We start from the raw sequence: 24790 nt of genomic DNA on the forward strand, positions 1-24790 counted from the left end.
CAAAGGATTCCACATTTGCTATCCCAGAACAGATGCCACTATTCATAAGAGCAGTCTTACATTTCCGGAGTCTTTGACTTGTTTTTGCCATTGAAAAACTCAGGCAGGGCTCTCCGCTCGATGGCGTGGACGCTGGGGAGGAAGCACAGCGACGCATTAGAACAGGCTGGGAGGAGAGAGGAGCCGAGGAGAGAAGTGCCACCCCTCCCCCCCTGCAGTACCTGTTATAGTCAAACCAGGCTGCATAGCTGGGGATGATAATGTGGTGAGTCTGCTCTGTCACATTGTCCTCGTGCAGATCTGGGTTTTTTGTCTGCTCCCCTTTGTTCCCAGCATTGTTCTCCTCTTCATCCTGAAACCAGAAGTTTCTTGAGAAGTCAGTACAGATGTCCATGACTTTCTTATGCCTGTTGTTCCTGAAGTACATTTTAAGAGAAGGCTATGATGAAATTGCTCATTCAGGGGGCTTTCAAAAAACCTGAGTATTTTAACTGACGAGCTCACAGTCCAGTCTATATACAGCTCAAGAGGATGCTGGACATGCTAATTACTCAAAGATGAGGGAAGAATCAAGGTAGATTTGCAATATGAGAGAGCAGCTAATGCATATGGTGATCCTCAATGGGTGAATTCACGCATCTGCCTAACCCACCCCATGAATAGTGGTGAGCAGTCTGCTTGTTGAACAATCCACAGTGTACCTGGCAGATTACTCTGTTGTGTACTGTCTCCCTCAACCTTCTCCCTTGGTCCTGTACACCAACAACAAGTGGGCCACAAAATGCGCTGTGGGTTAAACTGGGTGTGCAGAAGGTAGCCCTCCGGATAGCAGGAATGCCAGGCTGAAGCCCAGTGCATCTGGAGACCCACAATCTCCCTGCTCCTGAGATAAGAGAATGACAAAATTCAATGGAGTGCAACTATCCTGCCTACTCACTTTGCCTGTTGTCTCCATGCTCTCATCCTCTGGCTCATCTGGAAAACAAAACAAAACAAAAAGGACAGATAACGCCAGTCAGAAAAAGAAACTGCTGTGCTCACCATTTGCCCATTAATGCCCATCCAACAGAAGACAGTGAGAACAAAGTTAGGTTGAGCTGTGTATTTATGAGATTACTATCCAAGTGCCCACTTAAATGAGTATCAAGTCCATTATGGTGGAAGAGAAATACAAAAGATTGGGTTTTATTTGTTCTCTACTGTAAAACATGTAGTCTGTTTTTATTTATTATTGATATCCTTTTCTCTGAGTCCTTCTATTAATTAATGGGAACTTGAACCCCTGAAAATATGCTGGTTAAAAGATAACTTTGACTAAAATACTACACCCCATTCTAAGCATATGGCTTAGAAGGGAGTTATAAATATGTGTACAAATATACCTAAATGCTAAAAACTCTGATATCCTCCTTTTTTATATATTGCTATCTATTTTGTACACTGCAACAAGTATTTTTAAACAAGGTATGCAACTAATAAATTTATATAGTAAATTAATAAAATGAACCTAAATGCTGAATTCCAAATGGACACAAGTGGCTTGCACCATCACAACATTTTTTCCCTTCCTTAAATAGAACAGCAGAGGTTAAAGGGGCCAGGGGGGCACTGGGTTCAAGGCCCTGATCAGTGCAGGACACCAACTTAAACCATCCCTCTCAAATGTCTGTCCTGCTGCATCTTGAATTCCTCCACTGTGGGAGAGCCCAGAATCTTCCTAAGTAACTGGTTCCATTGCCATACTGCTCCAACAGTCAGGAAGTTCTTCCTGATGTTCAGCTGGCTCAAAAATAGTTGATACCATCGCACAGGAGGCTGTCATTTGAGGAAAAACAATTCTTAAAGCCTCCTTGGGCTTACATAACTGGCTATTATGTTGTTTTGGATTCTGGCCAACAAGCCTATGGCTTCTTGTAGACTCCCTCCAGAATATCTGGATGACTACACCAGTTTAACAGATTTTATTGTTTATTGGAGATAAGCAGGCCTAATAGGCTAGTACTACTTAAACTGACAGTTTAGTTGATTTACACATAAATCTGACTCACAACAGCTCAGCCTGGTTAAAAGAAGTACAGCAACTGCTTCTCAAGTGTCTATCTTACCTAGTTTGTGCCTGTTGTGAAGATGCAAAGGTAGTTTTTTCCAAACAAGCACACATATGACATTACAAACTTTTATTTTGTCTTTACACATAATAATGGGTTCTAAGTCTCTTTCCAGAGAAAATACCACTTATGAATATGTACAACATGCCAACATACTTGTTACAAGTCCCTCTAAGTCAGACCAGTTTCAATATTCACATGAAGGGATTTTCATGAACTGTTCAGGGCCTGTGAAATTGTGATTTGCTTCCCTCTCATGATTCTTTCTCAGTTACGAAGAGAAACAATTCCAAATCCCCTATAACCTCTCATTCCAGGAAAAATTGAATAAAAAAATAAAAATGTGCACACATTTGATATGCCCAAATTTCTTCATCAGATGAAACAATTTGGTTGGCAGGGGGTAAGAAAAAGGAGAGACGGGGAAAAATCGTACTGGTATGTTGAAGTTATGAAGTCTGCATGATCACTCTCTTGAGAGAGGAGAAGGAAGACTCTGTAGATGTTCAAATAAGGCTCATGCAGAGAGCATGACCTCCAACATTAAGCCAGATACTTGTAGCCAATGTGCTTTTTATAACATCTTGCCTAATAGAGAGATCTGGAGAGCTTAAAAACGTGCATGTTTCAGGTAATCTTTCGGCTGGCCTCATAATGGTATTGCACTAATATGGATTGTTGAATTTTGCTTATGTCCAACACAGCTCCTTTTGCTTTTTTTGTGCAACAAAGGAAAAAAATCTTAATATTATTGCCCAGTGGTCATGGAGACTGAGGCACAAGTCTTCATTCCCTTACCAAGAGGAGAATTACAAAGATTACAAATTTGCTTACCCAAATCAGTCATGGTGCCACCCTTCACAGGAGCAGATTCAGAGTCTTTCTTGGTGTTGACTATGGAAGAGACAGCAAGGAAGGAATGCTTTACTGGGAAAACCTCTCAAAGGCTCTTCTCCACTACCCTGCCACTGAAGATTTATTATTTGTTTTATTTATTTTTCGATTTATATCCTGCCTTTTTCCTACAAAGGGCTCAAGGCAGCTTACATCATTCTCCTCCTCCATCTTATCCCAGCAACAACCCTGTGAGGTAGGTTGGGCTGAGAGTCTGTGACTGGCCCAAAGTCACCCAGTTGGCTCCATGGCTGAGCAGGGACTAGAACCCAGATTGTCCGAGTCTCAGTCCCATGCTCTTAACCACCACACCACACTGGCTCTCATCTGGCTATGACAGAAGTATATCCTTAAAACTCAGATTTCACAGTACTGCATCTGCCTAACTCATCAAGCGAGTACAGTGAAGTAGCACTACTTGTGATGAAGGCTCCAGGGGGTACAACCTTGATGTATGGAATATAGGAAAAGGCTAACCTGTTTTTGGTAGTGTGACTTCTTCAACATTGGGGACGGGAGAAGGCTCATCCATGTCTTTCGTAAGGTCTTCTTGCTCCTCCTCACGATGGCCGCGCTTGGACTTTGTGTAGGGAGTGGAAGGCCTAAGGAGGAAGGGGAGAGAGCCAGTAAGGTATGATAGTGGCACCCCAGCATAAACAAAAACCCCTGGCTCTTTTGCAGGGATTTCTGAAGATTTCATTTATTCTTGGTTAGCATTCAGGTATTATCAAACTTTACTGATCAACATTGTTTACCTGAAAGGAAGAACAGTTCCTTTTCCAGCTTAAGTGCTAGTACTGGTAAGGAAGCATCTGGGTACTAATTCTACAGTTAATAAAAACAAAAGTGCTGATGTGAAGATAAATTCATGTGACCAATCCACAGAGACACATAAGGAGTGGAGTCAGGAGTACTGGCTAAACCAGCACCTGGAATGGACATGATAAAGGCATGGCCTCTAAATATGGAATGTGCTCTTGGCTATTCCAGGCCAGCCTCTCCCTGTAACTTGGGCCCTCAGGACTTTCATAAGAGGAGGGCTGACTGCAAAAAAGTTGTCCTGGCTTTTGTAAGCTCTTGTCTTCCTAAAGAGACCAGGCAGACAAAAAAGGAGGACAAAAAGTCCACAAATACACAGAATCACTCTTGGCTGCAGCTGTTTCATATCCAAGCAGAAAAGAAAAGCTCATCCTCACCCTTTCTTGGCATTCTTTTTCTTAGCTTCTGGAGTAGGTGAAGGAGAGGGAGAACGCTTCCTTTTCTTATAGTTTCCCCCCTTCTTGTCCCTTCGGTCCGAGTCTGGACTGTTAACCTAAAGATGAAAGGTGGCAATTCTGTTAGCAGCAAGTAGCAGTGATCAGTCTCCGCTGAGGGAGCAGAAAGCGGACATTTATCAGGGTTCTACTCCTGTCCTTCAATAATAATTATTTTACGGCTGGAAAATACATTACCAAGATCTCAGCAGTCAAAGAGACACAGCACAGTAAACAGCCTCTTATCATGCATCTGTTGCTGGATTGTACCACACTTGATTGCAAGAGTGACTTGCCTCCTTCACTGAATGACAAAACACTTTATATATCCAAAAGAAGTCTTGGGTGGGGGAAGTGTAGCTTAGCTTTCTTCCTTACAAGTTAGCTTTCTCTGTTCAGGGAAGTATTCTTTATTTAGCTGGAGGAACTCTCAGACTTCAGTTTCCCACTTTGTCCTGGACCCTTTTAAATACTAGACACAATGCTCTTGCAGAATAAGAACCCACAGTGTCTCCAAAAGTGGCATACCTCATCGGTGAGAGTCTTGGCAGATATTTTCTTCCTACGGGACACAGGGCTCTTCTCATCATTTACCTCGTAGTCTTCTTCATTCATCCACTCGTTGAAAGTATCTGTGTCCAGGATCCATTTAGCATGAACCTGGGTGTTGAGAAAAGAGAGGCCCATCACTGGGCACCTTGAAATGAGAAGAGAAAAAAATCTATTTCCCTGTCCTAAGCTGCAGTCACAGAAACAGAACCAAATGATGTTTCTGGCACAGAGGATATAATCTAGTCAGAGAAGATTTACAGTACCTTTCTATAATAGCTGCTAGGAATGATCTAATCCCAAACTCCAGCTATACTCAGTCACCAAATGAAGACAACCCTTTACCTTACGGGGTTTCTCTGGTGTGGGGGCATCCTCCACAGGGGCTTCAATTTCACTTGCTGGGATCCAGGTGTCATAACTATGAAGGAAAGCAAATACTGATTAAGGAATGAATTCCAAAACTCACCTGCACACTAAAACTCATCTCAAGATATGGGCACAGAGAGCAAACCACAAATCTATCTATATTGCACTATCACAGAAAGGGAAAACCTACGCTCAAGCAATTCAGATTCTAGAGACTTGTATTTGGCTATAACAGAGAATATACATTAGAAGCATGAACTATAATTCACAAAAGTTACCAGAAGAAATATGGCTCTTCTTACACCAAGCGCCATGCTGCCGCTTATGTTTCCTGGGGAGCGCACGGGTGCCGCCATTGAGGTGGTTATGGGCAGGGGACGTAACAGCGTTGGGAGCTTAACGTGTCCGCATAGAAGAAGGAGGGACAGATTGCTGACACCTGTCCCTACTTCTGGTTTTGCTCCCAGCCAGAGGGTGCCAGGGAGTCTCGTCAGTCGCCCCTCCGGCCTGACGGTGCTGTTGCTTAATGCCAGGTCGGTCAATAACAAATCTGCCCTCATCCAGGACCTGATTGTGGATGAGGGGGCCGACCTGGTCTGCATAACGGAGACCTGGGCGGGAGAGGGGGGGGATGTTGCCCTCTCCCAAGTGTGCCCGCCCGGGTATCTGGTCCAGCACTGCTCACGGCCGGAGGGGAGGGGAGGGGGGGTCGCTTTGGTTTACCGAGCCTCCATCTCCCTCACGGGACTTCCGGTCCCTTCGAGACCAGGGCTGGAGTGTCTCTACTTGGTGTTGGGCGACCGAGACAGATTGGGGATTCTGTTGGTGTACCGTGCACCCTTCTGCCCAACAGTCTCCCTGCCTGAGCTGACGGAGACTGTCTCGGACCTGGTGTTGAGGACCCCCAGGATGTTGGTCCTGGGGGACTTCAATCTCCATGCCGAGGCTAGTCTGACCGGGGCGGCTCAGGACTTCATGGCCTCCATGACGGCCATGGGGCTGTCTCAACATGTCACCGGCCCCACCCATGAACGGGGACACACTCTGGACCTGGTTTTCTCGACGGGACAGGAAGAGGGTGGTCTGAGGGTGAGTAACTTATGCTTGACTCCCCTGTCATGGTCAGATCACTTCCTGGTGAGGTTTATGCTCGAGAGCGACTTCTCCCTCTGTAAGGGTGCGGACCCGATTATGTGGGTCCGCCCCCGGAGCCGGATGGATCCAGAAGGATTCCTGAAGGCCCTGGGGGAGTTTCCGGCTGACAAGACGGGTGCTCCTGTCGAGGCTCTGGTCGAACTGTGGAATGGGGAGATGACCAGGGCTGTAGACACGATCGCTCCTAAGCGTCCTCTCCCACCGGGCAGAGCCCGCTCTTCCCCTTGGTATACTCCTGAATTGAGGGCGATGAAGCAGGTTGGGAGACGACTAGAGCGTAGGTGGAGGAAATCACGAGATGAATCTGACCGAACACACTTAAGAGCCCACTATCGGGCCTATGCTGTGGCGGTGAGGGCGGCAAAAAAGAGATTCTTTTCCGCTTCCATTGCCTCCTCACAATGCCGTCCAGCGGAGCTCTTTCGAGTGGTGCAAGGCCTGGTCCGTCCAGGTCCAAAGGAAGACCTGATTCCACCCTCAAAGGCCCGCTGTGACGACTTTGCCAGGCATTTCAGGGAGAAAATCGCTCAGATTCGTCACGAGCTGGACACCACTATTGATTCAGAGGTTTCAAAGGAGACACCAACGCTGCCGTCTGGTCCAGATTTATTGGATGAATTTCAGTTACTGCGGCCCGATGATGTGGACAAGGTGCTTGGGCGAGTACATCCAACCACTTGCCTTTTGGACCCTTGCCCGTCTTGGTTAATAAATGATTCCAAGCACGGGATTGGAACCTGGATCTTGGAAGTGGTTAACGCTTCTCTGAGGGAGGGTCGGGTGCCTGCCCCTTTGAAGGAGGCGGTAGTCCGACCGGTCCTGAAGAAGGCGTCACTGGATCCAGAGATGGCCACTAATTATAGACCAGTGGCCAACATCCCGTTTCTGGGCAAGGTGTTAGAGCGAGTGGTGGCGGGACAACTCCAAGCACTCTTGGATGAAACTGATTATCTGGACCCATTGCAGTCCGGCTTCAGACCCGGGTATGGTACTGAATCTGCCTTGGTCGCCCTGTATGATGACCTGTGCAGGGAGGACAGGGGGAGTGCGTCCCTGTTGGTTCTGCTGGACCTCTCAGCGGCTTTCGATACCATCGACCATGGTATCCTTCTGGATAGGCTTGCGGGATTGGGGGTTGGAGGCACTGCTTTGCAGTGGTTCCGCTCCTATCTCAATGGCCGGTTCCAGAAGGTGGTGCTGGGGGACTATGGCTCTGCGCCATGGCAGCTATGCCATGGAGTACCGCAGGGGTCCATTTTGTCCCCTTTGCTGTTCAACATATACATGAAACCGCTGGGAGAGGTCATCAGGAGGTGTGGGCTGCGGAACCATCAGTACGCTGATGATACCCAGCTCTACCTCTCATTTTCCACCAATCCAGGTGAGGCAGTGGCTGTGCTGAACCGGTGCCTGGCCGAGGTAATGGGCTGGATGAGGGCCAATAAACTGAAGCTCAATCCAGACAAGACGGAGGTCCTGTTGGTTGGTGGATCGAGCTTCGGAGAGGGTGAATTGAACCTTGTCCTGAATGGGGTTGCACTCCCTCTTAGGGACAAGGTTCGCAGCTTGGGAGTGCTCCTCGACCCAGAGCTTTCACTGGAAGCTCAGGTAACAGCAGTGGCGAGGAGCGCTTTCCTCCAGCTTCGGCTAATTCATCAGCTGCGCCCCTATCTGGAGAATGACTGCCTTGCGACAGTGACACATGCGTTGGTGACTTCCCGTCTGGACTTCTGTAACGCGCTCTACGTGGGGCTACCCTTGAAGACGGTCCGGATACTTCAATTGGTCCAAAATAGAGCTGCCAGGCTGCTGACGGGGACTGGACGTTATGTTCACATGACTCCAGTTCTCCGTCAGCTTCACTGGCTTCCCATTGAAGTCCGGGCCCAATTCAAGGTGTTGGTAATGACCTATAAAGCCCTAAACGGCTTGGGTCCTGGTTACCTGAAGGAGCGCTTACATCCTTATATGCCCAGCCGCCCCCTGAGATCGGCGGGAGAGGCCCTTCTCCAGGAGCCCTCCATGGAAGAAGTTAGGAGGGTGGTTACTCGGAGGAGGGCTTTCTCAGCGGTGGCGCCTAAGTTATGGAATGCGCTCCCCAGAGAGGTCCGCCTGGCGCCGTCGTTATTTGTTTTTCGGCGCCAGGCGAAGACCTTTTTATTTAAGCAGTATTTTAAATGTTAATATTATTGAATTTTATTTGGCCAGGGCGGCTTGTTTTATAGTGTATGTTTTATATTATATATTTGTATTTTATTGTATATATTTTAAAATGTTATTTTAATCTTTTTGTTGTAAGCCGCCCCGAGGCTTCGGCGAATGGGGCGGCATAAAAATGTTTTAATAAATAAATAAATAAATAATAAATAATAAGACTGAGAACAGCATAGAGGACTGAAGCAAAATCCTGCTCACCTGTCAGGATAGTAGCCCCAGTGCAGGAGGACTTGCTTGTCTCTCTTCATAATAGGCCGAACCCATTCTTCTACAAGGAAAAGTGCATACATTATTATCCAAGAATCAGTGTAAACTGACAATGCTTATTTCACGTCAGTAAGCTCCTTTGAGTTCCAGTAAACTAAGTAGAATATGATCTTCTAAACAGGAAAGAATGGCTACACGCATATTAACTTGCCTATGCCCTGAAATCATGTTCAGAGGCTCCCCCCTGGACAAACCCATCATCTGAAGCAAGTCAGGTAGCAACTGGAAGCATGGTCCTCTTGTTAGTGGAGTTCTGTTTGTGGAATTCCCTCCCCAGGCAACATTAACTATCACTTGCACTGATATCCTTTCAGGCAACCGTTCTGTTATTGTCAGGCTTTTCAAGTCTGTTTTTTAAACTACTGCTTGCATTGCTTTGGGTTTTATGTCTACTATATTTTGATTTTTATACTATTTTAAGTGGGGGAAATGGTTAGAGGGCAGAATATTCAGTTTTAAATAAATTAAAATGAAGTAATGATGTAGCACATAGTGGGCATTTAGGCAGTCAGCCACAGTTAGATGAGCAGAGAAATATTCATTCGGTTAATGCTCATGTGAGTGCCACAAGACACGAGGACAGAACTATCTAATTCTATGTGTTTCTCATTTTCAACTAACAGATTTTTGGATAATACAAGCAGGAATGCCTAGATGCAATACAAAAGGAAGTATTTCTAAGCTTTATGAGCAAATGATCAAAACCTTCCTCTCACTAACCGACACGGGTTCAAATAAACTACACAGAGTGCTACAGACGTAAGGATGGTATTATCAATGAACTCCAGTTTCCTAGGGAGACCTATGAAGTACCATCTGCATAATCACCACCAGCACTACACCACCAAAGTACCCTGAGCTCCAGGCACTTTCAAAGTATAAAACCACAGACAGACCCTGTCTGCAAGATGAATTGCCTAACAAAACAGAAAGGTTGAGAAATATCTCAAGAAAGAGAAGGACCATTGTAATACAGACAATGCATTCTGTCTGAGACTGATATATTTTGGGATTTGCAAAGCAACAACTGTACAGTATTCTGAACATGAAAATGTGCTATAGAAATATTTTATATTTTTACAACTGTGTACATCCCTCCTTTCCTTCACTGCTACAACTCAGTCCCTCCCTCTTTTATTAACAAGCTCCTTTGCTGTTTTAAACACAATCTCTTTCACTCTGGTCATACATGTGCCACTTCCCTATAAAGCTACCAGGAAAAGTCCACACAGAACCTTCAATGAACAGCACTGCATTCTGTCAAACTGTTCAGCAGGACAGCCAAATGCAATCCCAAGTGGCATAATCTAAAATACCACAATAGTGCTGGCCCAAAATATAGACTGAAGTCTCACCTTCCTCTAGGCTACTAGGAACAGGGAAGACGATATGGGAAGCATTGTTCTTATCTTCAGTTACCGTTCCCTGAAAAGGGATCAAAAGGTCATACAGAACATCCAACCTCTGGGAGGGCATGCCTCATTAGACAGCAGTTGAGGGAATCAAAGGTGTCCAGAAAAGCTTGCTTAGTTAAATCCCACCCTACATCAAGATGCTGATAAATTAAGACTGCTATCCTTATTACTAGATCAGGAGCACTTAGGTCTGACAAAGGCATCTCATTCAGTAATCAGTCATCTTCGTCAGTCAGTCCTGACTCTGGTCCATGCATTCTCCTTTGCTTGATCTTTGATTTGGGACTTCCCCTTGGAACTCCTGTGACATACCACTTCTCCCCACAAACCAAAATCATCTTGCCTTTTCCACATACCATTCCCCCCACCCCCAGCTGCAACAGAGACTTTCAACGCATAACCGCAAATCGTTACCCTGATTCCTTTATATCCCTTGCTCCATCTCAGTATTCAGGCTGCAATCTCCTTGGGGTAGGAGCCTATCCTTTTTTCTTTTACTGCATGACACTAATGTATACATGCGATGCAATGCATGAGAGTGCAATATTACTAGTAGTTAATAACCTGCACTTAAGTATCAGTGGTGTTTTAACTCTAAGCGCCCGTCCTTGTTTTGGCACCTTCTGCTCAGCTGAAGATCCACGCTGAGTGCAGTCCATGCTGCACTGACATACTGAAACCACACTCACATGTTTGATCTTTTAAATAACATACTGAGGCTGCAATTGTATGAAGGTTCACCTCAGAGCAAGTACCACTTACAGAGTAAGTAAATACGGAACAGAATGAACCTCACTTCTAAATAAACATAGAACTGGGCTCCAAGGGCTCTGTATATATGAACATGTTTTAACTATGAGAATATCCTATTCTGCAGTTAATCATGTATTGCTCTTCAGTATAGTGATGTGAAACTGTGTAGATCCAAACAGCAGCTATAGTGCTAGACACCTAAACAAGAGTTTTAAATGCTGCCATCCTTATAATTCATCAGCAGAAGGGAGCTGATTAATTTATCATAGACAATTTTAAGAGCTAGGTTTATTAACTTTAATGTATTTTTAAGAACAATTAGAGCAGCGGTTCCCAAACTGTGTTCTATGGAACCTTAGGGTTCCACAAAAAATCTCAAAAATCAAATTTAAAACGGATTTTAAAATGAAACCACACAAAGCCAACTATTCAATTGTCAGTTGGCACTCAAGCAGCAAACAAGGAAATGCATCATGTCACATGGTTCCTAGGACTCTATTACGTAGTGTTGGGAATAACTGAAAAAATTCATTTGGGATATTATCATATAATAGCCCTATTTGTTTGTTATGCTTAAAATATTTTCTCTTTATTTCCAAACCTACTACATTATGCAAAGCATTCAGGTAATAGGAGCAGATGAAAGAAGGAAGAATGTTGTGGGTTCACACTGCTTAGTAAAAAATCAGGGACAGAGTTGGGTTCCATGGGGAAAAAATTGTCTTCAAAGAGGTTCCATGACCAAAAAAGTTTGGGAACTGCTGAATTAGAGAACTATCCTCTGGAGCCCTTCCTTGGAAACAAATTATCTGAGTGAATACTGTTTATAGAGCGACTGTAAGTCATTTTGCAAAACAAACAGATATGAAGCTATATTATACTTAATCTCAAAGTAAATACGCGTGCAACCAGCTCCAATCTTTCACCAAACAAACCTCCCTGTATAGTTTTGCAATACCAAGCAATGGCTATTCTGCAGTCTCACCCACCTGGTGTCGTTTGATTATATCTTTCAGTTTGGCCTGCAATTTAGGGTCAATGTCTGGATGCAAATAGATGTTAGGTCGGGAAAGGCAATTGTTCTGTGAAAGAAACACATAGGGCAAATTAACACCTGGCACCAAGAAGAAATGCTTCCTTTGTAAGGCGGAGAAAAGGAAGGAAGCCACTTTACCTGCACCAAAGATTTTTCAATGGTCATGAACATTTCCACATTGCGATCCATTCGTGATGGATTCTGGAAATCGAAACGCCGCCTTATTGGAAGAAAAGAGCAACCTTCATAAAAGTTCACATTTCAGAATTTAAAAAAAATCTGTAAGGAGGATAAGACAGGGAAACCTGATATCCGAACCAAGAACTGCTGTTCTTTCATGGGACGTGGTGAGAACAGTAAAGTGAGAGCTTACCATCCCTGGTCACTCTTGAATTTATAAGCTGCTGCAAGGATCTGACACAAGGCACCCCCAGCTTTGAAATCTAAGAAGCATTTAATCTGTAAGAGACACAGCCAAGTAAGGAGTTATATCACCTGCACCTACTTTAGACATCTACCTTCTCAATGACTACCATCATGACTTCCCCAGCTGTTTGGAGCACCTTGGAGAACAGATCTGATACTTTCTGTGAAAGACCAAAATACAACTACTGGAACTTCCTTTTGTATCAAACAAGAGGAAGTGAGTAAAATTTTTATTATTATATTTCTCTATCACCCAATAGCCAAAGCTCTCTGGGTGGGTAATAACAAATAAACTATAATGTAAGTGAAATTGAATTATATTTGCATTGCATATTGTGTAACTGTGAAGATATGATCTTTGTGGTTGTTTCTCTGCTAATCTGTATCAAACAATGGGTATGAAATAAACAGAAGTTATAAAACCTCACCTCTGGTCCCAATGAAATTGGGGGAGGCTTTTTTCCTTAAGGTTACTTACTGGGGGTGCAGTGGTAGGGAAACATTTTAGGGTTTAATGCAGCCTTGAACTAGATCCAAAGGTTCAACAGGCAACATATTAATCCACACTTTGGTGGAAATGTTGGTTGATTAAATGTTGTGTTACATAGTTTTATATAAGGTTTAAAATGGGTAGGCAACATTTCCTTTTCATGGCTGTTTATGTAGTCCTCACCTGGTCCCTGCCACAACTTTTGAATTCCCATGTATTCTGCTGAGAAATAAGGCTTATGGAGATGGTATATGTGCTTTCTCTCTCTGCAGAATGTTCCCTGCATCCCTTGTAGCACAGCAGAATTGCTGAAAACTCAGAAGTTGCCCATCCTGGCTTAAAAAACCATCCAAAATATACCAGAAGCAATTTCAGTGCACATTAGCTTAGTTCAAGACCTGTTAAAACTGCGTTTCTAGAGAAATTGATGTTTATTGTATTCTTCCCCTAAACATTAATTATTTTGAGGGATCCTACCAACATGGCACCGCATAATCATATGGGCAAGTAGGTGCCACGCAGTTCTTCAAAGAACTACAACCTGCTAAAGCATAAACTTTGTGTGTAAAATCACCAAGTTCTCCAGTTACAGGATCTCAGAACTGTTTCATACATTACATAGAATTAGATGTTACATTGTGGTGGTAAATTCTGGACATTATCCCATCAGGTTACAGTCAAGGGTTCTTTACCATTTTTTAATGCTTCCCTAAATAAAATGTTCTCCATGTGTATTAAAATGCCATATCATATCAAGCCACCTTGAGACTTTGGTAGTAAGTGGGATATAAATGGAAGTATATATAAATAAATACATACATATATACATAAACAAGAAAGATTTAGAACAGTCCTTTTCCTGTACTCAAGGAATATTTTACACAAGGAAGCAATTAAAATAACTCTACACCTGCAGTCTGTAGTGATAAAGTCCAGAATTCTAATACCTCAACTTCAGAATGTAACACTGGAAAATTAATTCCATCTGAGTGCGACTGACTGGCAATACAGTTATGACCCAATGACCAAAAGTCTGCCAAGTCGGGAAAGAGGTCAGCTCTTGCAAAACTGCTCAAAATATTTCCAAAAATGTGAAGCTGAGATGTATGCATATCTACTGCAATTTGCCCAAATCAAGATTCTAGATGTTGCTGTTGGTCTTGCTGCAGTATTTAACATTAGAAGCCTCCTCGTCTCACTGCATATGCACTCATTCAACTTTAGCCACCTTGAATTTTCTGACACTTCATCACAAGCTTGTGCAAACTGCAAAACAGAGGGCTAAATTTTCTCCAGATTTCCCTGCTTTCAAAAATATACAAATCATCGCCTGTTTCAAAAATGAAAGTCTGCATGCTGGCTCAGATAGTCTGCAACAGTGTGAAGCTGATGGAATGGAATATGTGGGGCCGAGTCAAGAAAATCCACTGGATTTTCACCCTGCTATCAAATTGCTCACACATCCCTATATTAGCTTATTAGCTCATTCTGTATAAGGTAGAACAGTTCTTAGAGAGAATGACAGGAAAGATTTCCAGCAAAGAGACTGAGCCAGGTGACCCTACCAGGCTAGATGGCCACTGTTCTGATTAAACCAGCTTCTGATACAATCAAGTCTAATGAGAGCTTTTTCTTCCTCTATCACATAGAGATCAAGACAGTTGTGGTACTCACTGGTAACTTTGTTAGTGGTGCATTGCTGACATGTTTCCCAAATACCTCCTCTTGGAACTGAAGCAGCTGCACAACTAGACTGGACAATGACTTATTGGTAGGTGGCTCTGCTTGGATATACTGTGGGAAGAAAGATTGAGAATTTAGAACAATACTGCCCAGAATCTCCTACCAGGAGCTCTTTGAAACCACAACCAAACACAACTACCCTAAAGTATCCTAAAGTGAATTACACTGGGAGCACCAGCACCACTTTTTTTCTTTAATTTTTCTATTACATTTCTATACCGCTCCATTGTTGAAGCTCCCTGGACAACAACTGAAGCCATAAAATAAAAATATAACAAAATATAATATAAAAGCTTAAAACCGCAGTATAAAACCAAAATGAAAAATTAAGACCAAAATAAAAATCTAGCAGCAGTGTAAAGATTTAAACACAAAAATATTTAAAAACAAGAAAAACTGAAATACTAACTGCTTCAAAAGCTATTAGTTTTTACTTTTTCTAGAAGGAAAAGAAAAAAGGCAATGGGAAAAGAAAGGGAAAAGGTGTGCTTGTACAGAAAAATATTAAAAATGGATCTTATGTTGCAAACTACTGTTAAGAGAAGATTTCCAGTCTCAGTGAAAGAGATGCTTCAACAAACAACATGCCTACAGAAATCTAGCTCCCCAACACAAAGACATATTCTATCATTTATATGCATCAGATGCCATTCCAAACACATTTACAAGGGAGTAAACCCTACTGCACCATAAGGGAGGCTGAGCGCCGAAGAATTGAGGCCTTTGAATTGTGGTGCTGGAGAAGACTCCCACGAGTCCCTTGGACAGCAAGGCGATCAAACCAGTCAGTCTTAGAGAAGATCAACCCTGACTGCTCTTTAGAAGGCCAGATACTGAAGATGAAACTCAAATACTTTGGCCACCTAATGAGAAGGAAGGACTCCCTGGAGAAGAGCCTAATGCTAGGAACAATTGATGGCAAAAGAAGGAGGGGACGGCAGAGAATGAGGTGGCTGAGCTTAAGTGGACTCCAGGGATGGTGGAGGACAGGAAGGCCTGTGGGAATGTTGTTCATGGGGTCTTGATGGGTCAGATGCGACTTCAAGGCTAACAACAACAACAAACCCTATTGGACACAATGGAACTTACTTCTAAGTAAACACATATACATAATAAACATGCATACATCGTGCTGATAAGCAGTGTTTAATTTCTACAAGAAGCATAGTGCTAAACAAAGCTGTTTCCAGCTTCCAAAAATGTGCAACCAAAATAGAGAACTCTGAAAACTATGTTGGAATCTCTCTAGCAAAACAGAACTCTACCTACCTTTAACACTAACAATTTCTCTTCATTTCCAATTTGTTTTGTTTATGCCATGAGCAATTTAGATACTTTGCAAACATATCATTTTCCATGTTTGCATTTTCCAATAACAATTTAAAAACACGGACAATGAGACTCTCAGTTCCAAAGTATCACAGTCGTTTTGGATGCTAACTACGTATCAGTTCTGGAGCACACATAAAAGACTGCCATCAATATTCTTTAACCATTCTGCAGTTATGTTGTAGTACCTTTTAGTCCACATTCCTGCCTGGGAATATTTTCATAAAGTACACTTGTCAGTGATGTTCTCATACAACACAATTACCACTGATCTGACCTTGTTCGTAGTGTTACTTGTTGAATATTTCAAGTCTCAAAAATTATGTTCCCAGAAAAAACTTCACTGGGGTCTCAACAATCAGAACTCCAGGACATGAGATAATTATACAATTATAAGCTTCTATACACAAAGTTTCTATGAAATACATGGTGTGGAAGAACTGCAGAGTTCTGGCACTCCGGTTTTTAGACTGTTTCTTCTTAGTTGCCTTGTCTATTGTCCTGACCCTTGAAACTTGTATCCTCTATATGTGATGAGACACTGAAGTTATCTTTCTGCTATAGAAGGGCAGGGGCACCATTTCAGATTTGGGAGCATTGAGGAAGAGTCTTAACAAAAGTCTGATCTTGGACATATTCATAATGAACAATACAATCATGCTATATGTGCAACACATTTACTCAGAAGTAATTCTCACTGTGCTCAGAGATACTCATAGATAAGGGTGCACTGGAATGCAGCCTGTTTAAAAAACAATGTATTTAAAGCACATTTATTGTGATTACTTTTTATATCTTATAAACAGCAACATACATTATTGTATTTATACTCCATCTTTCTTCCTCTTGCAAGAAACCCATGGCTTGTACGAGTCTCCTTCTCCTCATTCTAACCTACATCTAAAACAACCTTGTGAGGCAGGTTAGGCTGAGAGTCTGTGACTGGTCCAAAAATCACCCAGTGAGCTTCCAGGATGAATGAGGGCTAGAACCATGGTCTCCCAACTCCCAGTCCAGTGCTATTAATTACTGTACCACACTGGCTCTCATATAGCAGCCTTCTCCAACCTAGTACACTTCAGATGTTTTGAATTACAACTCCTACTGGTTATGCTGCTGGGGTTAATGAAACTTGTAGTCCAAAACATCTGGAAGCCACCAGCTTGGGGAAAGCTGTTATAATCCAAACTGGATCAGTCACTCTTTTTTAAGAAAAGCGATTTGTGTTTAAGCATCACTCCCACCCTCCCTAAAGTGCACCCCTATAAAGCTCCTTCTCAATTTGCCTCACATAAAAGTACTAGCTAGGTATATGTAAACACTGATTTTGCTTCTGCGCCTGGATAATGTTAACTATGTCTAAAAACAAACAGATAAAATAAAAAGTAAGTTGTACACTGCTAGCAAGCTTCCAATATCATGGGGCGCAGAAATAAGGCCCATTAGCATTGGTTTTCTTCAGTTTTCATTGCAGACAGCAGGGGACTGGCAAGAGATTTGAACTTGCAGGGACACAGTGTACATCAGGTCACATGCTGTCACTCCATACACAGAGGGCTGTCTGGTGACTCAGCCACTCTCTCACTCAAAAGTTCAAAGGTAAGAGCCTGGGAACGAAGGCCCATGCTTCCTGCAGAAAAGATACAGCCGGCTCTGCTCCACGTGCCTTCCTTGGAGAATGCTCCACATGTCCCATCTCCCATAGGCCATTCCCATTATACATACACAGACACCAGCATCTAGCCTCCTGTATGCGGCAGAGAGGGGGACAGAAATCTATAGGAAAAATTCTCAGTTCATCTCAGTTTCTAGGCTTTTGGCCCTACTCAGTGACCAGAGACCTAAGAGATCAAAGCTGAAAAGAGCAGGAGACCTAATATGCACATGACACTGGCAGAGGCAACACAACCATCTGAGTTCTGGGGGAGTGGGGGGGGGTCGAGATGCAGAATCCCTTCTCGAATATTGCTTGCTGTATGATTGAAGTTGAGAGATTAAACTGCAGCAGACAAAGCATTTCCTATTTCTGTTGACAGGAATCCACATTAGAACCAATGCATGGAAGCAAGTAGGGCACCCAAAGATTAACAGGGTGGCAGAGAATCTCTCCAGGGGAAATACCAACAGAACCCAACCTCCACAATACATCCTACTTCCAGAAGGCACGCACCTCACTTCCCGTACATTTTGGCAGGCCAAAGACCACTGTTACAACAGGTTGGAAGAGTATTGAGGTCAATTGTGGATGAGCAATTCCTAAAGAACTAATACACAAGCATGAAAGGTCAGTTAATGTATCTATAAATGTAAGTCTCAATAACCAGAAAGAGAAGAATCTGTGCATAAAAACTGGCTAGAAATGGAAGAAATGCTTAGTGAGATGTAGGAAGGGAGACAATAGGGCATGCATAGGGCAGCAGGTGAAACCAGCAAGACACCGAGGTCAAAAAGGAAGTCAGCCTCCCCTCGGATGTTGAAGAAAAACAGTCTGAGCCACCAGAGTTGTCAAATTCGGGCTTTGCTTTTCCAGAAGGCGACAGTGAGTTCCGGAGGGGCAAACGAGGGAACTTAAATGGTTTGCGATTTATTTAGGCTGAAAGGAGAACCCAGCGCTAGGCGACGGAATCCGTGGGGTGAAAGGGAGAGTTTCATACGCGAGAGGGCGGCTCTCGGTCGCACTTAGAGACCCCTCCAGCAGTTCCACTGACCCCACCCCATCCCACCTCTCGGGGAGAGGGGGAAGAAGCCAAGCTGCATCTCTTCGGTCTGCGTGTCCCCGTCCCTTCCAATTCTGTAATTCCTTCGCCCCCACCTCACCTAACCCCGCCCCGCCCCGCCGCCCCTGCTGAACCCAGGCCGTGGTGTGGGAAACAGGGCGACGTGTGCAATGCACCGTGGGGTGGCTGCTGAGCACATTTCCGACGGCGAGGTCACTGCAGAAGAGAGCCGGCGGGGCAGGCGAGGAGATTAAGCGCCCTTTCCCTCCCTTGGGAGCTTCCCAAAGGTGTCGCCCAAACGGCAGGGTGGAGCAAAGGCAGGCCCAGGCCTGGGCAGGCCGGTACCTTTTTGTAGTTCTTGCCCAACCAGACGCGCGCGCTGTCGAACTGGCTAACGGTGTCTGAGGCCTCGTAGTACTTGACGTTAGGGCCGCCGTCCTTCTTCCGCACCGCCATTTTCCCAGCGCCGCCGGCCTGGGCCGCGTCGCTTCGCCCCTCTCACGCTCCCTGGAACGCCGCCGCGGCTGCGAGGCCCTCGTGGCGCCCTCTGCCGGCCCCTTGCGATTCGGCGCTCTGCCGCTGCTCGCAGGCGCAGCGACCCCTGCTGGCAGGAAAAATGCTCTCGCCTCGGCCGCCTCGCCTGCTCCCTGCCGCCGAAAAGCCGCAACTACCGAGTGGCTTCCCGGGGAATGGTGGGGAGAGCGGGAGGGGAGATGCCCGAACGGGCCTACACAAGGACCCTCCGCTAACGGAAATCGTAATCGTGATCATCATCATAAGTAGCAATAGTAGTACTACCATGAGTCATCATCTTATATGATAAGTAGTAATTTAATGTATTGTTAGGTATTTTTTCTCCTTGTCTCATAATGCTAGAACTGGAGACCACCCCGTGAAACTGACTCATGGGAGATTCAGGTAAAAGGAAGGGCTTTTTCACACTGCGCATGGTTAACCGGTGGAATTCACTTCCACGCGATGCAGTGATGGCTACCAATTTGGATGGCTTTGAAAGGAGACTGGACACTGTTATGGGGAATAAGGCTATCAATGGTTACCAGTCTGAACAGCTACACACTCCCTCTAGTATCAGAGGCTGTATGCCCATGTGTACCAATTGTGGGGAATATGGGCGAGAGGGTATTGTTGCACTCCCATCCTGTTTGTGGGGTTCCCCTGAGCAGCTGCTTTGCTGCTATGTGAGCAGAATGGAGGCCTAGAAAGGCTAAAAGCATCTGCTAGGTGCTATGAATATTCAGGCACACCTAGGATTCTGAAACAAAGAAGCAAAATGCTGCCCCTCATTTCTGAACATAAAAGCTGGCTGTTATCCGTAAGAAAAAAATTACTGTGAGGGATGCAGTGGAAAAACACTAGGCAGGTGAGGGCTAGCTATTAACATCTCCTTCAGGATTCCAAATTGGCCCATCACAAAATTACTTTTCTTACGGCAAGCAGCCTTCCACATTTTAATATATGCATTTCAGTATGCCATGTACCTTGGCTCTCAGACTTTCATGATATCAGAATCAGTTCACATGTTGCAAGGCAGTCATATTTCACTGCTCATACAATCATGTTTGCCTGACTGCATACCAAATGCATAAAAAATAGGTGTGCACCCCAACCGTGGCGACTTCTTTTCTTTTATAACTTCTCTTATATCTTTTATATTTTTTATTTATTTTATATTGTTAATTTTAATTTTATATTGTTGTTTTTGTATTGTATTGTATTTTATTGTGTTGTAAGCCGCCCCGAGGCTTCGGCAAGGGGCGGCATAGAAATGTTCTAATAAATAAATAAATAAATAAAATAAACCGTGCACTGGACATGTGTCATGGTGCCATGGCCAATCATTGTTCTACTGCGTGTGAGCCAGAAGATATATTTCCAGAAGTTTTAGGATATATTTCCTAGAAGTTCCTGCCAGCATAGCCACTGATCGAGAATGCTGGGACCTGAAGCATCTTGGAGATCTGCTTCTGCCCACCCCTGACCTAAGCAGATTCCATGTTCAAAATCTCAATATGTCCATTTCACTGACAGGATATCTAAAAGCTAAAAGCAACAAAAAAGCCTTCTTCAGGTATGTCCAGAGTAAAAGACAGAGAAAAAAAAGGGGGTTCAACTATTCAGTGTGGATAGCAAAATGATAACAGATGACAAAGAAAAGGCAGAAGTGCTCAGTTCCTACTTAGACTCAGTTTTCTCCCAAAAGAAGATCTATGACCTTCCTAAGGAAGGGGAAATACAAGCTGCAGGAGAAGGATGGTAGCTCAAGATTGATAAGCAAATAGTCAAGGATCATCTAATTGGGTTGAATGATGTCAAATTTCCAGGGACCAATGAACTCCACCCTAGAGTCATCAAGGAGCTGGTGGAAGAACTCTCAGAATCACTATCCATTATGTTTGAGAAATCATGGAGGACAGAAGAAGTGTCAGTTGACTAGAGAAGGGCTAATATTGTCCCATCTTCAAGAAAGGAAAAAAAGAGCAGCCTGGGAAACTGCTGACCAGTCGGTCTGACATCAATCCCTGGGAAAATTCTGGAGCAGATTATGGAACAGTCAGTCTGCAACACCTTGAAAACAATGCACTGATTACTAAGAGCCAAAATGGATTTGTCAAGAACAAACCCTGCCAGAATAATCTGATTTTGTTTTTTGACTGGGTAACCTCCCTGATGGACTGTGGGAATGCTGCAGGCATAATTGATCCTGACTTTAGCAAAGCTTTTGATAAAGTGCCGCATGATATCCTGATTAGCAAACTAACAAAAAGTGGTCCACATGGAGCAGCAACCGTCAGGTGGATCCACAGTTGGCTACAGAATTGGACTCAAAGAGTGCTCATCAATGGCACCTGCTCAAACTGAAGAGAGGCAACAAGTGGGGTTCTGCAGGGTTCAGTTCTCTTCAAGATTTTTAGTAATGATTTGGATAAGGAAGTGCAGAGAATGCTTATCATATTTGCAGATGACACAGACCTGGATGGGATAGCTAATACCCTGGAAGACAAGATTCAAATGATCTTGATAGGTTGAAATACTGGGCTGAAGACAACAGAATGAACTTCAATCAGGACGAATACGTGGTTCTACATCGAGGAAAAGAAACCAAATGTATTGTTACAAAATGTGGAATACTTGGCTCAACAATACTGCAAGTGAGGATGATTGGAATCATTGTAGATCACAAGCTGAATATGAGTCAACAATGTGATATGGCTGCAAAAAAGGGCAAATGCTATTTTAGGTTGCATTAGTAGAAATATCACTTCCAAATCACATGAAGTACTAGTTTCCCTTTACTCAGCATTTGCTTAGGCCTCATCTGGAATACTCTGTCCAGTTCTGGGCAACACCGCTTAAGAAAGATGCATACATGCTGGAAAACATTCAGAGGAGGGTAACAAGGATGATCCAGGGACTGGAAGCACTCTCTTTGCCCTGTGAAGAGAGACTGAAATAACTGGGCAGGTTTAGGCTCAAGAATAAAAGACTAAGGGGAGATATGATAGCATTCTCCAAGTACTTGAAAGGCTGGCACAAAGAGGAAGGACAGGATCTCTTCTCTGTCATCCCAGAGTGCACGACATGGAATAACCAGTTCAAGTGACAGCCAGCCAGGTTCCAGGTGAGTGTCAAGAAGAACTTCCTGACTGTTATAGTAGTATGACAGTTACTTAGGGAGCCAGTTACTTAGGGATGTTGTGGGCCCTCCCACATTAGAGGCAACTGGAAAGCGATCCAAGAGGGATGGTTGACCTTAGAGTCCTGCACCGAGTGGGGGTGGGGTGGGGGGTTAGACCCAGTGGTCCTCTGGCCCCTTCCAACTCTGCTGTTCTATGATTCTATGAAACTGATTCATAACATAATATTTTATTCAGCAATAAGAAAGAACCCCTAGCTGTACTTGTTGCTGGAAATAACAGGAGAAGTGTCCCCGATTCATTCACTGCAAAGAAAAGAAGAAAGCAGCTAGAAAATAACAAGTTGCAGCTCCAATTTGATCAGGTGGTAGTGGGGTGTTGTTCAGAGAATTCAGGGTGTAGAGAGCTCCTTGGGGAGCTGTGAGTCACTAAGGCCACTCTGTTGGGTTTTTTGGGGGGACAAACTGCCATTTAACTCCTGTCCCCAAACTGTTTCCCACTGAGGTAATTCCACCTGGCATTTCTGTGATTTTTTGAAAAGTTTATGCCTGAATCTGATTGTTTTCCTGTCCCTTCTCCATTCTTTCTTCCCATAGTATCACATCTATTAGACCGTAAACCTGCAGGAATTGGCTGTGTATTTTTTTTCTTTCTAGAGCACTTTGAAAACTTAAGCTGTTTCACAAACTCCTCTCTTCTCCCTTGGTGCTTGCTCAGGCTAAGGAACTGATAACCCAACCCAAATCTCTATTTAGGGTCAGTAGTTTTAGACTCCATGATCTTGCAGCCTTGAGTTCAGGCACTTTCCATACCACAGAATTGCTTCCTTCCTGCTTAAGATTATTTAATGTACATAAATTACCCCCTAACACAGTTTAGCTGATTCCCTTTAACCTTTTCATTGCATCATTATGGATGAACATTTTAAGCCATTTCTTGTATATGCCTGTTCAGATGTACATCCCAGATTTCAGCTGCCAGGGAAGTGAGCATGTAGCTTAAAGGTGCAATCCTATGGTTGGGGAGGGAGGATGTCCTACAATCCCCCATACCTCAAACACGTGGCTATCTGAGGCATGTTGGGAGGTTGAGGTGTTTTACCCATCTAAACATGCAAGGGATTGTGACCTTAATTAATCTGGAGTACTTAACAAGGATCGTGAATGTGTCCTATTAGCCAGATAACGTAAGATACAAGAGTAGCATCACATATCATCAGAAGGATTTAGAATGATTTGCAATTATTATATTTCATAATTATATAACTATTAAAATTGTAATATAAGGAGCCATTTTTGTTAAGAGGTGGCATAGAAATCTAACAAACAAATGTAGAGGATTTATCTCTATTCTGGCATGTATAAATAATATTAAGAGGAACCACCTCTGAGAAGGTGTGGAATAAAATTCCCATAGGCAGTTCTTCTGGGGCACCACAACATCCCATCACATATTAGGAAAGAGCTGTTTCAGCCAGAGAAGGGTGGCATTTTTGTTCTTAGCAAATGAAATCTTGTACTTGAAGGATGTAGAGAGGCAGGTGATGCTTCAGCATTCTTGAGTAATGCATCCAGAGGGGTGTCTGTGTGTGGTGGATTATGATATTCTCGAGGATGTGTGTGCATGGATGAGGGTATAATTTCCAAACAAGGGCATTTTAGGCTTACTGCAGAGCTTGGCCTCAGTAGAAACTTTTCCCATACCTGTAGATGTCGAGGCAGGGGGCAACAAAAGACGTAGCAAATTGCCCACGATTTAATGTATGCTTTTTTAAAAATTCCGGTTTTGAGGGAGAGAACTCTGTACATGTGCTGGAGCTCTTTTCTAGCATCTCTTCACAGGGCCATCGAGGAGATTTCATAGATCTGCAAACCCGTAATTCAAAGCAAGCTCCACTGAGAGAGACAATTCAAAGCAAGCTCCACTGAGAGAGACAAAATCAAGACCTGTGTGGAGGGAAGAGATCAGTCCAGAATAGGGAGGAACGAGGGAGCTGAAAGAATGAAAATAAAAAGGCGGGCAGTGGAGAAGTTAGAAAATGGAGTCTGCGTTGCAAGGCTACGGCGAGGAGTTTCCTCGGAGGTTCCAGCGAAAGATCTCGGGCAGGGGAAGAGGAAAGGAAACATCGAGGAGGAAGGGATGGGGAAAGGCTACCGCTGCGTTGCTTTTGGCTACCGGCGGAGCTCGGCTGGAAGCCGAGACTTCGCCTCCGGCACTCCCCCTCCTCGGAAAGACACCCGCAGCTTCTTTGCGCCTTTCCCCGCCTTTTTTGATTGTCCAGCTGTTAGAAGAAGCTGTCTAGCTGAAGCTCGGCTCAGTCTTGGCCCGGGAGTCACGGTGGCCGAGTGGTTAAGGCGTTGGACTCGAAATCCAATGGGGTTTCCCCGCACAGGTTCGAATCCTGTTCGTGACG

The 24790-nt window shown here is 44.0% G+C and overlaps 1 protein-coding gene and 1 non-coding gene across 6 annotated transcripts in view; one reads left to right on the forward strand and one right to left on the reverse strand.

Moving 5' to 3' along the window:
- Nucleotides 1–19231, reverse strand: part of SMARCC2 (SWI/SNF related, matrix associated, actin dependent regulator of chromatin subfamily c member 2) — a 33022-nt gene extending 13791 nt beyond the window's left edge. For 4 of the 5 annotated variants that reach the window (XM_044421902.1, XM_044421905.1, XM_044421903.1 and 1 more), the window contains exons 1-15: nucleotides 19067–19231; nucleotides 14607–14726; nucleotides 12390–12475; nucleotides 12155–12236; nucleotides 11970–12062; nucleotides 10168–10237; nucleotides 8744–8813; nucleotides 5150–5225; nucleotides 4784–4915; nucleotides 4199–4314; nucleotides 3480–3604; nucleotides 2943–3002; nucleotides 938–975; nucleotides 222–352; nucleotides 61–132 (exon numbers count right to left, since the gene is read on the reverse strand). In XM_044421902.1, the coding sequence (XP_044277837.1) occupies nucleotides 61–132; nucleotides 222–352; nucleotides 938–975; nucleotides 2943–3002; nucleotides 3480–3604; nucleotides 4199–4314; nucleotides 4784–4915; nucleotides 5150–5225; nucleotides 8744–8813; nucleotides 10168–10237; nucleotides 11970–12062; nucleotides 12155–12236; nucleotides 12390–12475; nucleotides 14607–14726; nucleotides 19067–19177 (1382 nt within the window). In that variant the 5' untranslated portion in view covers nucleotides 19178–19231. Of the gene's footprint in view, nucleotides 1–60; nucleotides 133–221; nucleotides 353–937; nucleotides 976–2942; nucleotides 3003–3479; nucleotides 3605–4198; nucleotides 4315–4783; nucleotides 4916–5149; nucleotides 5226–8743; nucleotides 8814–10167; nucleotides 10238–11969; nucleotides 12063–12154; nucleotides 12237–12389; nucleotides 12476–14606; nucleotides 14727–19066 lie in introns of those variants that run through there. The other variant, XM_044421904.1, reaches the window with a different exon arrangement.
- A 5477-nt stretch (nucleotides 19232–24708) lies between these two features.
- Nucleotides 24709–24790, forward strand: TRNAS-CGA. The gene has a single exon. It is a non-coding gene; the product is annotated as a tRNA-Ser (tRNA).

This window comes from Varanus komodoensis, unplaced genomic scaffold (assembly GCF_004798865.1).
Source record: "Varanus komodoensis strain SLA01 unplaced genomic scaffold, ASM479886v1 scaffold12, whole genome shotgun sequence".
NCBI lineage: Eukaryota > Metazoa > Chordata > Lepidosauria > Squamata > Varanidae > Varanus > Varanus komodoensis.